The sequence below is a fragment of the Ranitomeya imitator genome, chromosome 6, assembly GCF_032444005.1.
Source record: "Ranitomeya imitator isolate aRanImi1 chromosome 6, aRanImi1.pri, whole genome shotgun sequence".
NCBI classification, from domain to species: Eukaryota; Metazoa; Chordata; class Amphibia; order Anura; family Dendrobatidae; genus Ranitomeya; species Ranitomeya imitator.
The window spans coordinates 370,373,036-370,387,427 of NC_091287.1; the positions used below are offsets into that span (position 1 = coordinate 370,373,036).

The 14,392-nt window shown below is 44.2% G+C and overlaps 1 protein-coding gene across 2 annotated transcripts in view; it reads right to left on the reverse strand.

Moving 5' to 3' along the window:
• The window catches only part of LOC138642675 (cadherin-7), a 596,493-nt gene that overhangs the window by 24,616 nt on the left and 557,485 nt on the right, over window positions 1-14,392 (reverse strand). For both annotated transcript variants that reach the window (XM_069730993.1, XM_069730992.1), the window contains exon 11: window positions 8,080-8,331. In XM_069730993.1, coding sequence (XP_069587094.1) covers window positions 8,080-8,331 — 252 coding nt within the window. The remainder of the gene's footprint in view (window positions 1-8,079; window positions 8,332-14,392) is intronic.

Below are 14,392 nucleotides of genomic sequence, written 5' to 3' on the forward strand. Positions count from 1 at the left end.
ACACACTAGAAATAGCCGTGGAGCGCTCCTGACCAGACCTAGGCGCCTCGTCACAGCCTAAGAACTATCTAGCCCTAGAGATAGAATATAAAGCCTACCTTGCCTCAAAGAAATTCCCCAAAGGTAAAGGAAGCCCCCCACATATATTGACTGTGAGTAAAGATGAAAGTCACAAACGCAGAAATGAAACAGGTTTCAGCAAAGGGAGGCCAGACTTACTAAATAGACAGAGGATAGGAAAGGTAACTTTGCGATCAGCACAACAACCTACAAAAGACCACGCAGAGTGTGCAAAAAAGACCTCCGCACCGACTCACGGTGCGGAGGGGCCTCTCTGCATCCCAGAGCTTCCAGCTAGCAAGACAAAATCATGAAAACCAGCTGGACAAGAAAACAGAGAACAAAATAAGACAATAAGGAACTTAGCTTCTGCAGGAGAAGGCAGGTCACCAGAGAGATCCAGGAGCGAACTGAACGAATGCAAAAACATTGACAGCTGGCATGGAGTAACGATCTGAGAGGAGTTAAATAGAGCAGCCAACCAAAGGATAAGCCATGTCACCTGTGTAAGGAACCTCAGAAGCAGCAGCCTCACTCATAGCCACCAGAGGGAGCCCATAGACAGAACTCGCCGAAGTACCATTCACGATCACAGGAGGGAGCTCGACAACAGAATTCACAACAGTACCCCCCCTTGAGGAGGGGTCACCGAACCCTCACCAGAGCCCCCAGGCCGATCAGGATGAGCCAAATGAAAGGCACGAACCAGATCGGCAGCATGAACATCAGAGGCAAAAACCCAGGAATTATCTTCCTGACCATAACCCTTCCACTTGACCAGGTACTGGAGTTTCCATCTCGAAACACGAGAATCCAAAATCTTCTCCACCACATTCTTCAACTCCCCCTCGACCAACACCGGGGCAGGAGGATCAACGGAGGGAACCATAGGCGCCACGTATCTCCGCAACAACGACCTATGGAACACATTATGGATGGCAAAAGAAGCCGGAAGGCCCAAACGAAATGACACAGGATTAAGAACTTCAGAAATCTTGTATGGCCCAATGAAACGAGGCTTAAACTTAGGAGAGGAAACCTTCATAGGAACGTGACGAGATGACAACCAAACCAAATCCCCAACACGAAGTCGGGGACCAACACAACGCCGGCGGTTAGCAAAACGCTGAGCCTTCTCCTGGGACAATGTCAAATTGTCCACCACATGAGTCCAAATCTGCTGCAACCTGTCCACCACCGCATCCACACCAGGACAGTCCGAAGGCTCAACCTGCCCTGATGAGAAACGAGGATGGAAACCAGAATTACAGAAAAAAGGAGAAACTAAAGTAGCCGAGCTGGCCCGATTATTAAGAGCGAACTCAGCCAAAGGCAAGAAGGACACCCAATCATCCTGATCAGCAGAAACAAAGCATCTCAGATATGTCTCCAAAGTCTGATTAGTTTGTTCAGTTTGGTTATTAGTCTGAGGATGGAACGCCGAAGAAAAAGACAAATCAATGCCCATCTTAGCGCAAAAGGACCGCCAAAACCTCGAAACGAACTGGGAACCTCTGTCCGAGACGATGTTCTCTGGAATGCCATGCAAACGAACCACATGCTGGAAAAACAATGGCACCAAATCAGAGGAGGAAGGCAATTTAGACAATGGTACCAAATGGACCATCTTAGAGAAGCGATCACAAACCACCCAAATGAACAAAATCTTTTGAGAAACAGGGAGATCAGAAATAAAATCCATGGAAATATGCGTCCAGGGCCTCTTCGGGATCAGCAAGGGCAAAAGCAACCCACTGGCACGAGAACAGCAGGGTTTAGCCCGAGCACAAGTCCCACAGGACTGCACAAAAGAACGCACATCCCGTTACAAAGAAGGCCACCAAAAGGATCTAGCCACCAAATCTCTGGTACCAAAGATTCCAGGATGACCAGCCAACACTGAACAATGAATCTCAGAGATAACTCTACTAGTCCATCTATCAGGGACAAACAGTTTCTCCGTAGGACAACGGTCAGGTCTATCAGCCTGAAACTTTTGCAGCACACGCCGCAAATCAGGGGAATTGGCAGACAAAATTACCCCTTCTTTAAGAATACCCGTCGGCTCCGGAACACCCGGAGAGTCAGGCACAAAACTCCTTGACAGGGCGTCAGCCTTCACATTCTTAGATCCCAGAAGGTATGAAACCACAAAATCAAAACGGGAGAAAAAGAGCGACCATCGAGCCTGTGTAGGATTCAACCGTTTGGCAGACTCGAAATACGTCAAATTCTTGTGATCCGTCAAGACCACCACACGATGTTTAGCTCCTTCAAGCCAATGTCGCCACTCCTCGAATGCCCACTTCATGGCCAACAACTCCCGATTGCCCACATCATAATTGCGCTCAGCAGGCGAGAATTTTCTAGAAAAGAAGGCACAGGGTTTCATCACCGAGCCATCAGAACTTCTTTGCGACAAAACAGCCCCTGCTCCAATTTCAGAAGCATCAACCTCAACCTGAAAAGGGAGCGAAACATCTGGCTGGCACAACACAGGGGCAGAAGCAAAACGATGCATCAACTCCTGAAAAGCCTCTACAGCCGCAGAGGACCAATTGACCACATCAGCACCTTTCTTGGTCAAATCAGTCAACGGTTTAGCAATACTGGAAAAATTAGCGATGAAGCGACGATAAAAATTAGCAAAGCCCAGGAACTTCTGTAAGCTCTTCACAGATGTCGGCTGAGTCCAATCGTAAATGGCCTGAACTTTAACAGGGTCCATCTCGATAGTAGAAGGGGAAAAAATGAAACCCAAAAATGAAACCTTCTGAACTCCAAAGAGACACTTTGACCCCTTCACAAACAAGGAATTCGCACGAAGGACCTGGAACACCATTCTGACCTGCTTCACATGAGACTCGCAATCATCCGAAAAGACCAAAATGTCATCCAAATATACAATCATGAATCTATCCAGGTACTCTTGGAAGATGTCATGCATAAAGGACTGAAACACAGATGGAGCATTAGAAAGCCCGAATGGCATAACTAGGTACTCAAAATGGCCCTTGGGCGTATGAAATGACGTTTTCCATTCATCACCCTGTTTAATTTGCACAAGATTATACGCACCACGAAGATCTATCTTGGTGAACCAACTAGCCCCCTTAATTCGAGCAAATAAATCAGACAGCAGCGGCAAAGGATACTGAAATTTGACTGTGATCTTATTAAGAAGGCGGTAATCAATACAAGGTCTCAAAGAACCATCCTTCTTGGCCACAAAAAAGAACCCTGCTCCCATTGGTGACTACGACGGACGAATATGACCTTTCTCCAAGGATTCCTTTACATAACTCCGCATAGCGGCGTGCTCTGGCACAGATAAATTAAACAGACGTCCTTTAGGAAACTTACTACCAGGAATCAAATTAATAGCACAGTCGCAATCCCTATGAGGAGGTAGGGCACCAGATTTGGGCTCTTCAAATACATCCCGGTAATCTGGTAAAAACTCAGGGACTTCAGAAGGAGTGGATGGCGAAATTGACAGCAATGGAACATCACCATGTACCCTCCGGCAACCCCAGCTGGACACAGACATAGATTTCCAATCCAACACTGGATTATGGACCTGTAGCCATGGCAACCCCAAAACGACCACATCATGCAGATTATGCAACACCAAAAAGCGAATATCCTCCTGATGTGCAGGAGCCATGCACATGGTCAATTGAGTCCAGTACTGAGGCTTATTCTTGGCCAAAAGCGTAGCATCAATTCCTCTCAATGGAATAGGATACTGCAAGGGCTCCAAGAAAAAACCACAGCGCCTGGCAAACTCCAAGTCCATCAAATTCAGGGCAGCGCCTGAATCCACAAATGCCATTACAGAAATTTAGACTGTACCGTACCAATGGTGGCAGACCTAGCGAACCGCTTAGTGCGCTTAGGACAATCGGAGATAGCATGAGTGGATTCACCACAGTAAAAACACAGCCCATTCCGACGTCTGTGTTCTTGCCGTTCAGCTCTGGTCAAAGTCCTATCACACTGCATAGGCTCAGGCCTATGCTCAGAGAATACCGCCATATGGTGCACAGGTTTGCGCTCACGCATGCGCCGATCGATCTGAATGGCCAAAGACATAGACTCATTCAGACCAGCAGGCGTGGGAAATCCCACCATGACATTCTTAAGGGCTTCAGAAAGACCCTTTCTGAAAATTGCCGCCAGGGCACATTCATTCCACTGAGTAAGCAGAGACCACTTTCTAAACTTCTGACAGTACACCTCCACTTCATCCTGACCCTGACACAAAGCCAGCAAGATTTTCTCTGCCTGATCCACTGAATTTGGCTCATCATAAAGCAATCCAAGCGCCAGAAAAAACGCATCAACATCACGCAATGCAGGATCTCCTGGCGCAAGGGAAAATGCCCAGTCTTGAGGGTCACCACGTAACAAAGAAATAATGATTTTTACCTGTTGAACGGGGTCACCAGAGGAGCGGGGTTTCAAAGCTAGAAACAGTTTACAATTATTTTTGATATTCAAGAACCTAGATCTGTCCCCAGAAAATAAGTCAGGAATAGGAATTCTAGGCTCTAACATAGGATTCTGAACCACAAAATCTTGAATGTTTTGTACCCTTGCAGTGAGATGATCCACACAAGAGGACAAACCTTGAATGTCCATACCTACAACTGTGTCCTGAACCACCCAAAGGTCTAGGGGAAAAGAAAGACAAAACACAGTGCAAAGAAAAAAAAATGGTCTCAGAAGTTCTCTTATCCCTCTATTGAGATGCATTAATACTTAGGGCCAGCTGTACTGTTATGACCTGGTGGTTAGGAGCACTCGGAATGACCTGATAATTAAACCTCATACAGGACGAGCTCTGGGATGTGGGAGCTCTGCTGACCGCAAGCCCTAATCCTATCACACACACTAGAAATAGTCGTGGAGCGCTCCTGACCAGACCTAGGCGCCTCGTCACAGCCTAAGAACTATCTAGCCCTAGAGATAGAAAATAAAGCCTACCTTGCCTCAGAGAAATTCCCCAAAGGTAAAGGAAGCCCCCCACATATATTGACTGTGAGTAAAGATGAAAGTCACAAACGTAGAAATGAAACAGGTTTCAGCAAAGGGAGGCCAGACTTACTAAATAGACAGAGGATAGGAAAGGTAACTTTGCGATCAGCACAACAACCTACAAAAGACCACGCAGAGTGTGCAAAAAAGACCTCCACACCGACTTACGGTGCGGAGGGGCCTCTCTGCATCCCAGAGCTTCCAGCTAGCAAGACAAAATCATGAAAACCAGCTGGACAAGAAAACAGAGAACAAAATAAGACAATAAGGAACTTAGCTTCTGCATGAGAAGGCAGGTCACCAGAGAGATCCAGGAGCGAACTGAACGAATGCAAAAACATTGACAGCTGGCATGGAGTAACGATCTGAGAGGAGTTAAATAGAGCAGCCAACCAAAGGATAAGCCACGTCACCTGTGTAAGGAACCTCAGAAGCAGCAGCTTCACTCATAGCCACCAGAGGGAGCCCATAGACAGAACTCGCCGAAGTACCATTCACGACCACAGGAGGGAGCTCGACAACAGAATTCACAACAGCGGCGGCTGTGATATACTTACCTGCTCCTGGTGCTGTCCCTGCATGTCCCATGGTCTCCGGGCAGTGCTTCCTGTGTTCAGCGGTCACGTGGAACCGCTCATTAAAGTAATGAATATGCACGCATATTCATTACTCTAATGAGCGGTACGTGACCGCTGAACACAAGAAGATGCCGCCGGATCCCGGAGACCATCTGACAGTGAGACGCTGCCAGGGACCATGCCGGGAGCAGGTGAGTATATCAGGGGAGGGGGAGCATTGCGCGATAGTCACCTTCCACGTTCCATAGCTGCGCGCTGCTCTGTCTTCCGTCCTCTGCACTGTTCAGGTCAGAGGGCGCGATGACACAATTAGTGTGTGCGCCGCCGTCTGCCTAAACAGTCAGTGCCGAGAATGGAAGACAGAGCAGCGCGCAGCGATGGAACGTGGAAGGTGACTATCGCAAGTACCGGGGGTCTGAGCGAAGAGAGGTAAGTATGTGACTTTTTTATTTTAATCGCAGCAACAGCAAATGGGGCAAATGTATGGCGCATCATATGGGGCATATATGAGGAGCATCTTATGGGGCATATATGAGGAGCATCTTATGGGGCATATATGTGGAGCATCTTATGGGGCATATATGAGGAGCATCTTATGGGGCATATATGTGGAGCATCTTATGGGTCATATATGAGGAGCATCTTATGGGGCATATATGTGGAGCATCTTATGGGGCATATATGAGGAGCATCTTATGGGGCATAATGTGTGGAGCATCTAATAGGGCCCCTAATGTGTGGAGCATCTCATGGGGCCACAATGTATGGAGCATCGTATGGGGCATAATGTGTGGAGCATCTCATGGGCCATTAATGTGTGGGGCCATAATGTGTGGAGCATCTCATGGGGCCATAATGTATGGAGCATCTCATGGGGCCATAATGTGTGGAGCATCTTATGGGACCATAATGTGTGGAGCATCTCATGGGGCCATAATGTATGGAGCATCTTATGGGGCCATAATGTGTGGAGCATCTTATGGGGCCATAATGTGTGGAGCATCTCATGGGGCCATAATGTATGGAGCATCTCCTGGGCCATAATGTGTGGAGCATCTTATGGGGCCATAATGTGTGGAGCATCTCATGGGGCCATAATGTATGGAGCATCTCATGGGGCCCCTAATGTGTGGAGCATCTTATGGGGCCATTATGTGTGGAGCATCTTATGGGGCCATCAACCTTTATGCAGCATTGTATGGGGTACATGTTTCTATGGAGCATCTTATGGGGCCATTATTAACCTTTGTGCAGCATTATATGGGGTATATTTTAATATGGAGCATCTTATGGGGCCCATAATGAACTGTATGGAGCATTATATGGGGCTCCTGATTCAATATGGATATTCAAAAACACTTAACCTACTGATGTCTCAATTAATTTTACTTTTATTGGTATCTATTTTTATTTTTGACATTAACCGGTAGCTGCTGCATTTCCCACCCTAGGCTTATACTCGAGTCAATAAGTTTTCCATTAGGAATTCACTTTTAGGGCCCTTTCACAATGTGTTCTTCGCTACGTTCAGTGGTCCTATTGGGGGTTATGCCCAAACCGCTCTGTCAGGGCTTACATCCAAATACCATGCAAAATAGGGTTCGGATGTATGTGCTGATTTGACAATTGACTGTAATGGTGCTGATAGAGTCACAGTGAGGTTTGTCGGGCATCATTTCTGGGCATAGAAGCCTATTTGAGGTGTCTGAGAGTCAGCCTCTAACAAGTGTATATGCTTAAAAATGATGCACGGCAGAGCACATTGTGACTCTATCAGCACCATTACAGTCAATAACCTGAACCCAATCTTGCAAGGTATTTGGGTTTAAGCCCCAACAGGACCAACAAATGTTCGACCAAGCACAATATGAAAGTGACCTTAGCTCTTATAATGTAATTTAATTCTAATGTCAGTGTTAAATTAATCTTGGTAGAGGAGGAGAAAGAGGAGCAGAGAGAGATGAGAATGAGAGGTATATCTTTTGTACCTGAAGGATGAGAACGGTGTGCAATTTGAGTATGTTAATCAGTTACACTGGCAGTAATACAGCTGCCACATCTCTCACTGTTGATGCAGCTAAATATTCATAAAAACGTGTGCCTTTTTCTATCCGTATGTTGAATGAGCTGTGCCTTCTGACCTGTAATAGCTGCAGGGCATTATGAGGAAGGCAACTTGTCACCATTAGCCTGCTCTTCATTAATGTGTGAAATGGTGCAGGGTATTTTCCGATTTGGCCAATCGAATAGCAGAGTGTTTGATTTCACGATGATCTATGAATTTCAGAAATTCAATTTGTTGTGGATAGAACCGATCATGTATACAGTAATAATCATTATCGGACATTTTGTACCGTAACATGTTACAACACATATTTTGAAAATTATATACAAAACTTACCTAACAGTGTCAGAACACAGGCCAATATTGCAATCAGTGCTCCCGTACTTAGTCCTGCAGGTAATGTGTAGGCTTCAGCATTGCACGTCTGAGCAATTCCATCTGCATCACAATCACAGACCCTGATAGTAAGGGTGTTGGTGCTACTAAGCGATGGAGTGCCACTGTCCACAATAACAATTGGTAAATAAAAGACAGGCTGTTCTTGCCTCCTAAATCCATTCCTCTTTGTAAGGATTGATGCTGTATTATCTATAGGAAGATATAAATTGTTAGTATACGTGTGGGGTAAAATATTTATGAAATCCTTAACAATACAGGAAATAAATTGTTTAAAAACTTGTAAAAATATAGCTATATTTAGTCAAAAAAACCACAGGAAATGGATACTGTGTTGAGTTATTGAATGTCATCCAATTTTATGTAGAAATTGGCTGAGCACACTAGGGTGTTATCCAAATTACAGTGTTTAGGAAAAAGGCGGCACCACTCACCTGATGCAGTTGTGTGAAACTCAGAACTGTAAAAATATCAAATAAGGATTCCAGCTGCCACATGGACACAAGCTGGCAAACTAACGTAGAATTAGAGTATTCAGAAATTGTGGGTAATCAGCACTGTTTGCGCTATATCCAGCTAAGGAGTCTAAATGAGAGAAGGTAACTCTTCTACGTGTTTCGAAGTATCCTTACTACTTCAGGAAAACCCTAAAATCTTTCTGGTTCTCCTGAAGAAGTAAGGATACTTTGAAACTTGAACAGAATAAAACACGCTGTTATTCTCTTGATTGGACTCCTTTGTTGGCTATAACACCAGCAGCGCAGACTATCCACAACTTCCGAATACCCAGCTTTATATGTATCTGCTCCTATAGCTCACTCTATTCTCTGTGAAAATGTCTTACCCACATTGTTCTGGCTCTGTCAACCTCCTAGTTTGAAAATGTAGTCATGAGATCAAAATATTTTTCATCTATGCCTAATAGTGCAGTTAGTCCAGGGTCACAAAAGTGTATGGCTTCTGATGCGAGAGCATCGGATGAAATATGCTAATGGCCCACAGCTCCTATGCTGCAAGGGGGTGCTGAGTGTCATGCTACTGTGCTCGGAGCCTCTCGCACAGAGAGAATCAGAGCACAGCTGTGAAGCAGGCGGAGAAAGTAATTTCTCCATCTCCTCCACTGCCGATGTCGGCGTATATCGTACCACACTCGGATGATACCCGAGTGATGTGCGTTGTTTCACTCGCACCCATAGACTTATATGGGTGCGAGTGAGCCAAGGCTCGGCAGAGTCTTAGTGCCAATCGCAGCATGTTGCGATTGTTCTCACATGCCGATTCGCATGAGAAATTAATCGCAGATGTGATCTGCCACATAAATTAACACTGGTCCGAGTGCTATGAGATCTCGCATGGCACTTATCTGTATTCTACGCTAGTGGGACCCAGGCCCTACTCCAAAAAACAGAAAGTGAAGAATGCTACAGTTACACGATATCCAGTAATGATAATACGAAAAATAATAATAACAATAATTAGAAGTCGTAGTAATAGAAATAAACTTATAAATAATAGAGTAATTATGATATTCCAGATACTACAAATTATATTTGCTTGAATATAACTAATAGTAATAATACTTCAGCTATTATCACTATCTGCCTTAGTGTTTGAGGGACAGGATTTGAGCTAGATAGCAAGATAGCATGAAATATCGGGCACTGCACCTTATTTGTCAAGAGTCATTGGATAAAAATATGTTCTGTACAATTGTGGGCGAGCTTGCCATAAGAATTAGCCTTAATTATCATCTAAATATTGTTTATAAACATGATATATAGATGTCATTTGAATGCATTAGACTCCCTGTCAGAATCTAGACATGATACAAAGTCAAGCAAATGTCACATTGCAGATCTTCAATCAACAGCTCGAGTGAAGAGGGACAGGCAATTTAGCATTACTCTTGATTTCTCACTTTTTGTCAGCAATGTATTACCCTTTGGCAATGCCAGAATTAATCAAACAGTCTACAGCACAAGAAAAAGAAGCATGTGCTCATGTCTTATACAAACAAGTCCAATCTGGATATCTCAGGAAATTTTATACAAAAAAACCTATCGATATTGACTCTTCCAGGGGTTAAACAACTTCAGATGTTACATATGTATATACACAGTAAAAACAAGAAAGCACAATAGCATCACGAGAAACGCCTCCACGAAAAAAAATATTTATGTGTCTTTCATAATAAAGAGAACCTCCAGCACACAAATATTATCTTGAGCTGGAGAAAAGAAAAAATAAATTGTAGTGACAAGGAGGAAAGAGTGATGACTTTTTTCAAAATGATGTCCTTGAAGATGCAATATACTACAGTTGATCTGTGGTTGCACAGAAAACAGTTACCATGACATTTCTTTATTATATGGCCGAGCGGACCGCTGTTTGTACCAAAGGAAAAAAAAAATAAGTAAAAAGACCGTGTTGGAAAGACTAGAAAAGCAGCAGAACACTAACAGAGAAAAAGATTGTAGTTTTGATTAAATAATTTTAGGCTGTCATAGTTATTTTCTGTCTGGAAGGGACTTCCATAGAAATGTACTGAAAACTTGTCCTTGGTTGTCATTTAAATGGACATTCCTCATTGTCAATACAAGACAACATAATTGATAATTACATTGGCCACCAAGTAATGCTTAGATCTAAAATATACTCCTAAAATATTTCTAATTAAGTTCCTACTATTTGTATTAATCAAGGATCATGCCAATAACCTTCAGTGCAGCTAATGTAAATTCACTTGTGATGATTATACCTACCGTATTTTCCGGCGTATAAGACGACTGGGCGTATAAGACGACCCCCCAACTTTTCCAGTTAAAATATAAAATCTTAAAAATCGGGGGTCTTCTTATACGCCGTATGTCATCTTATGCGGCCGGTGACTAATGTGCCTTTTTTTTGGGGGGGGGAGTGGTCCCGATGACGGAGGGGGCGTCTCACAGGGAAGTGTGAGTATGCACCATTACCTCATATTGTAGCTGCAGCGTCAGCGTGGGGTGCTGGGGAGCGGCGGCGGCTGCTCCTTTGTGCCGCGTGGGTGCTGTGGGGCGGCGGTTCCTTTTGGTACAGCGCCGGGGCTCTGTGCTGTGGGGCGGCAGCGGGGGCGTATCTTCAGGGAGAGTCAGTCGGGGCTCCTCCGGCATCTCCCGAAATTCCGGAGGCACCGGCAGCTCCATTGCTGCGATGCGGTGGCCTCCGGGAAAATGGCCGCTGGGGGCGGCGCAGGCTCAGATTCAGATCTCGTCCCGAGATCTCGGGAGACGAGATCTGAATCTGAGCCAGTGCCGCCCCCAGCGGCCATTTTCCCGGAGGCCACCGCATCGCAGCAATGGAGCTGCCGGCGCCTCCGGGATTTCGGGACATGCCGGAGGAGCCCCGACTGACTCTCCCTGAAGATACGCCCCCGCTGCCGCCCCACAGCACAGAGCCCCGGCGCTGTACCAAAAGGAACCGCCGCCCCACAGCACCCACGCGGCACAAAGGAGCAGCCGCCGCCGCTCCCCAGCACCCCACGCTGACGCTGCAGCTACAATATGAGGTAATGGGGCATACTCACACTTCCCTGTGAGACGCCCCCTCCGTCATCGGGACCACTCCCCCCCACCCACCATAGATACCCGGCGTATAAGACGACCCCCGACTTTTAAGAAGATTTTCAGGGGTTAAAAAGTCGTCTTATACGCCGGAAAATACGGTATATCCTAATTAAAGGATATACAACGTGGTACAGTTAAATAGAAATAGGGAAATTATTATTCGTTTCTCTTTCTAAAAATGAGATCACATGAAGTTCCTAGCTGCCCTAATAAAGTATGGATTTTTTGGCTGCACTTCTGCTCATCCACCAACTTGGTAAGCGAGGACACGGTGTGAGACCAATGCATAAAGCACACAGATATCAACAATCATGTGGATAGAAGAACTCGCCCTACGCTTCTATCAATGACATTAAATGTCAGCAAAGTAACAAGCTAAACTATAGTATTTTTTTACACCTTAAAGATGTATTATTGTTTAGGAAAATACCTATTATTTATAGTTACATCCTTATGTGGACCTGCTCCAGTGACATCTGCTTCAGTCACCAAGTGACATGACATTTACTCTGAAGATAGCGCTGGTGTTGGTGGAGCTGGCATTGCTGGCAGGTTTTGTCCAACTAAGAATACTGGAATGTCTGTTACTATTTGTGCTACACTGTGTGTGTGTATGTGTATGTGTGCGTGCGGGCACAATCCAGCTACTCAGAAGGTGTAATGAACTCTCAACTATTGTCTATGTAGTAGCATCATACCCTATTTTAACTTGCGGTTGCCTATTAGGAGTTACTTGGATTGTGGTTGGTGTTGTTGCTGTTGTTGGTTGGATTTCCTTACACATCTCTTGTTCTATATCTGCTTATATGTTCCTTAATTGACTTGATTCAGACCTCATTGATTCCCTAATCCCTCCTGACTTTGACCCCAACGTGTCTGACTTTCCTTTAGAAGGATGTCCTGGTTTCTGACATTGGCTATTCTTCAAAATACAATTTGGTTTCCTAAATCTGTCTTTGATTCTGTCCTTCCAGTTACTGATCTGTTTTGTCTTACTACACTTGTCTCATGTTTGTACTACTCCATGGATGCAACTGATGTTTCTCTGTGGAAAGTTCAGATCCCTGTAGAGGTTAAAGTGTTAAGGCAGGGGTTCCTCTAACACCTGCTAGACAGATTGACTAGTGACATGTCTGTCTATGTTTGCATTTTTGCCTTTTTTAAAGACTTAGATTGACTTTACAATGGTGTAATTAATTTTCAAACTTACTTTTTGCATTAACTCTTCAGTTCTTAAGATCCCAGCTAATAGTACATGGGAGCCATGATTGTTTACTGGCAGATGCTAAGGGTTATGACTTATAACAGCTTTGATAACTCTAACATAATTTGTGCTCATCACATAAATAAGGCAGATTTTAAGCTCATGAATATGTACGATGAACAAAATTTATTATCGTAAGTTTTGCACTTTTTTTGTGAATAAGTCATCATCTAGTTTTAGACCTATTTATTGTGTGGTTAAATCACTTTGTGCCTCACTTAAAAGAAGAGCCAAGTCTTACTAGGGGAGGATGTGTTCTAGTTACAAAGGTGTTTGTGTCTTAAAATTTGTCATTGTGCTAAATTGTGCCCAAATTTAGATGCAATTAAGTGGATAAAGTAAGCCAACCAAGAGATGATATGAAGTTACACAATTAGCTAAATATGTCCCAAATTTATCAGTCTGGACCAAATCTATCAAGGACTCTCCCATATAATTAGCCACAAAAACCTATAAACACATAGGAATATGAGACATACATAAAAGACAAATGTTTATCAAAGGCTACGTTCACATTTGCGTTGTGCGCCGCTGCGTCGGCGACGCAACGCACGACGCAAAGAAAAACGCACCAAAACGCACGCAAAAACGCTGCGTTTTACGACGCATGCGTCCTTTTTTGCCGAAATTTGGACGCAAAAAAAATGCAACTTGTTGCGTTTTCTGTGCCCAACGCTTGCGGCAAAAAAAACGAATGCGTCGCACAACGCAGCACAACGCATGTCCATGCGCCCCCCATGTTAAATATAGGGGCGCATGACGCATGCGTCGCCACAGCGTTTCCCGACGCTGCATCGGCAAACGCTAATGTGAACGTAGCCAAACACTTTCAAAACATGAAAAAAACATTTCAAAAGGAGAGTACCAAACATAAACGAAGGTGTTTTGAGTGTTCAATAAACATGTCTCTTATGAATGGCTCATACTCCTATGTGTTTATAAGTTTTGGGAATTTTTAGGAAAAATATTTAGAATTGAGAGTCCTCAGTTGTTGATACCTTTTAATGGCTTCCTGGGGCAAAATATTTTTGTATCCCAGATCACAGCATCATGGACATGAGATTGCATGTATTAAAATGTAACTTCAATTCTCAGAGAGACAGAAGAGTCTGGGAGTATAAATTTATGACAACATTTGACACTCAGTGCAGGAATGAATGTGTCAAATGGATTTATGTCTTTTTACATCAATTAAGGAATTTGCTCCTCAGATCTTGTGGGGGCATCACAACACAGAACCAGACCCCAATCAGAGGACAATAAAACATTCACACTCCTTATTTATGAACTATCCCAAAATGTTTGGCCACAACTCTTTATCACTCTCCCATAATGGTAGTTCTGCTTCATGTCACTTGTCTTATCTATTGCATTATTTTTGTGCTGT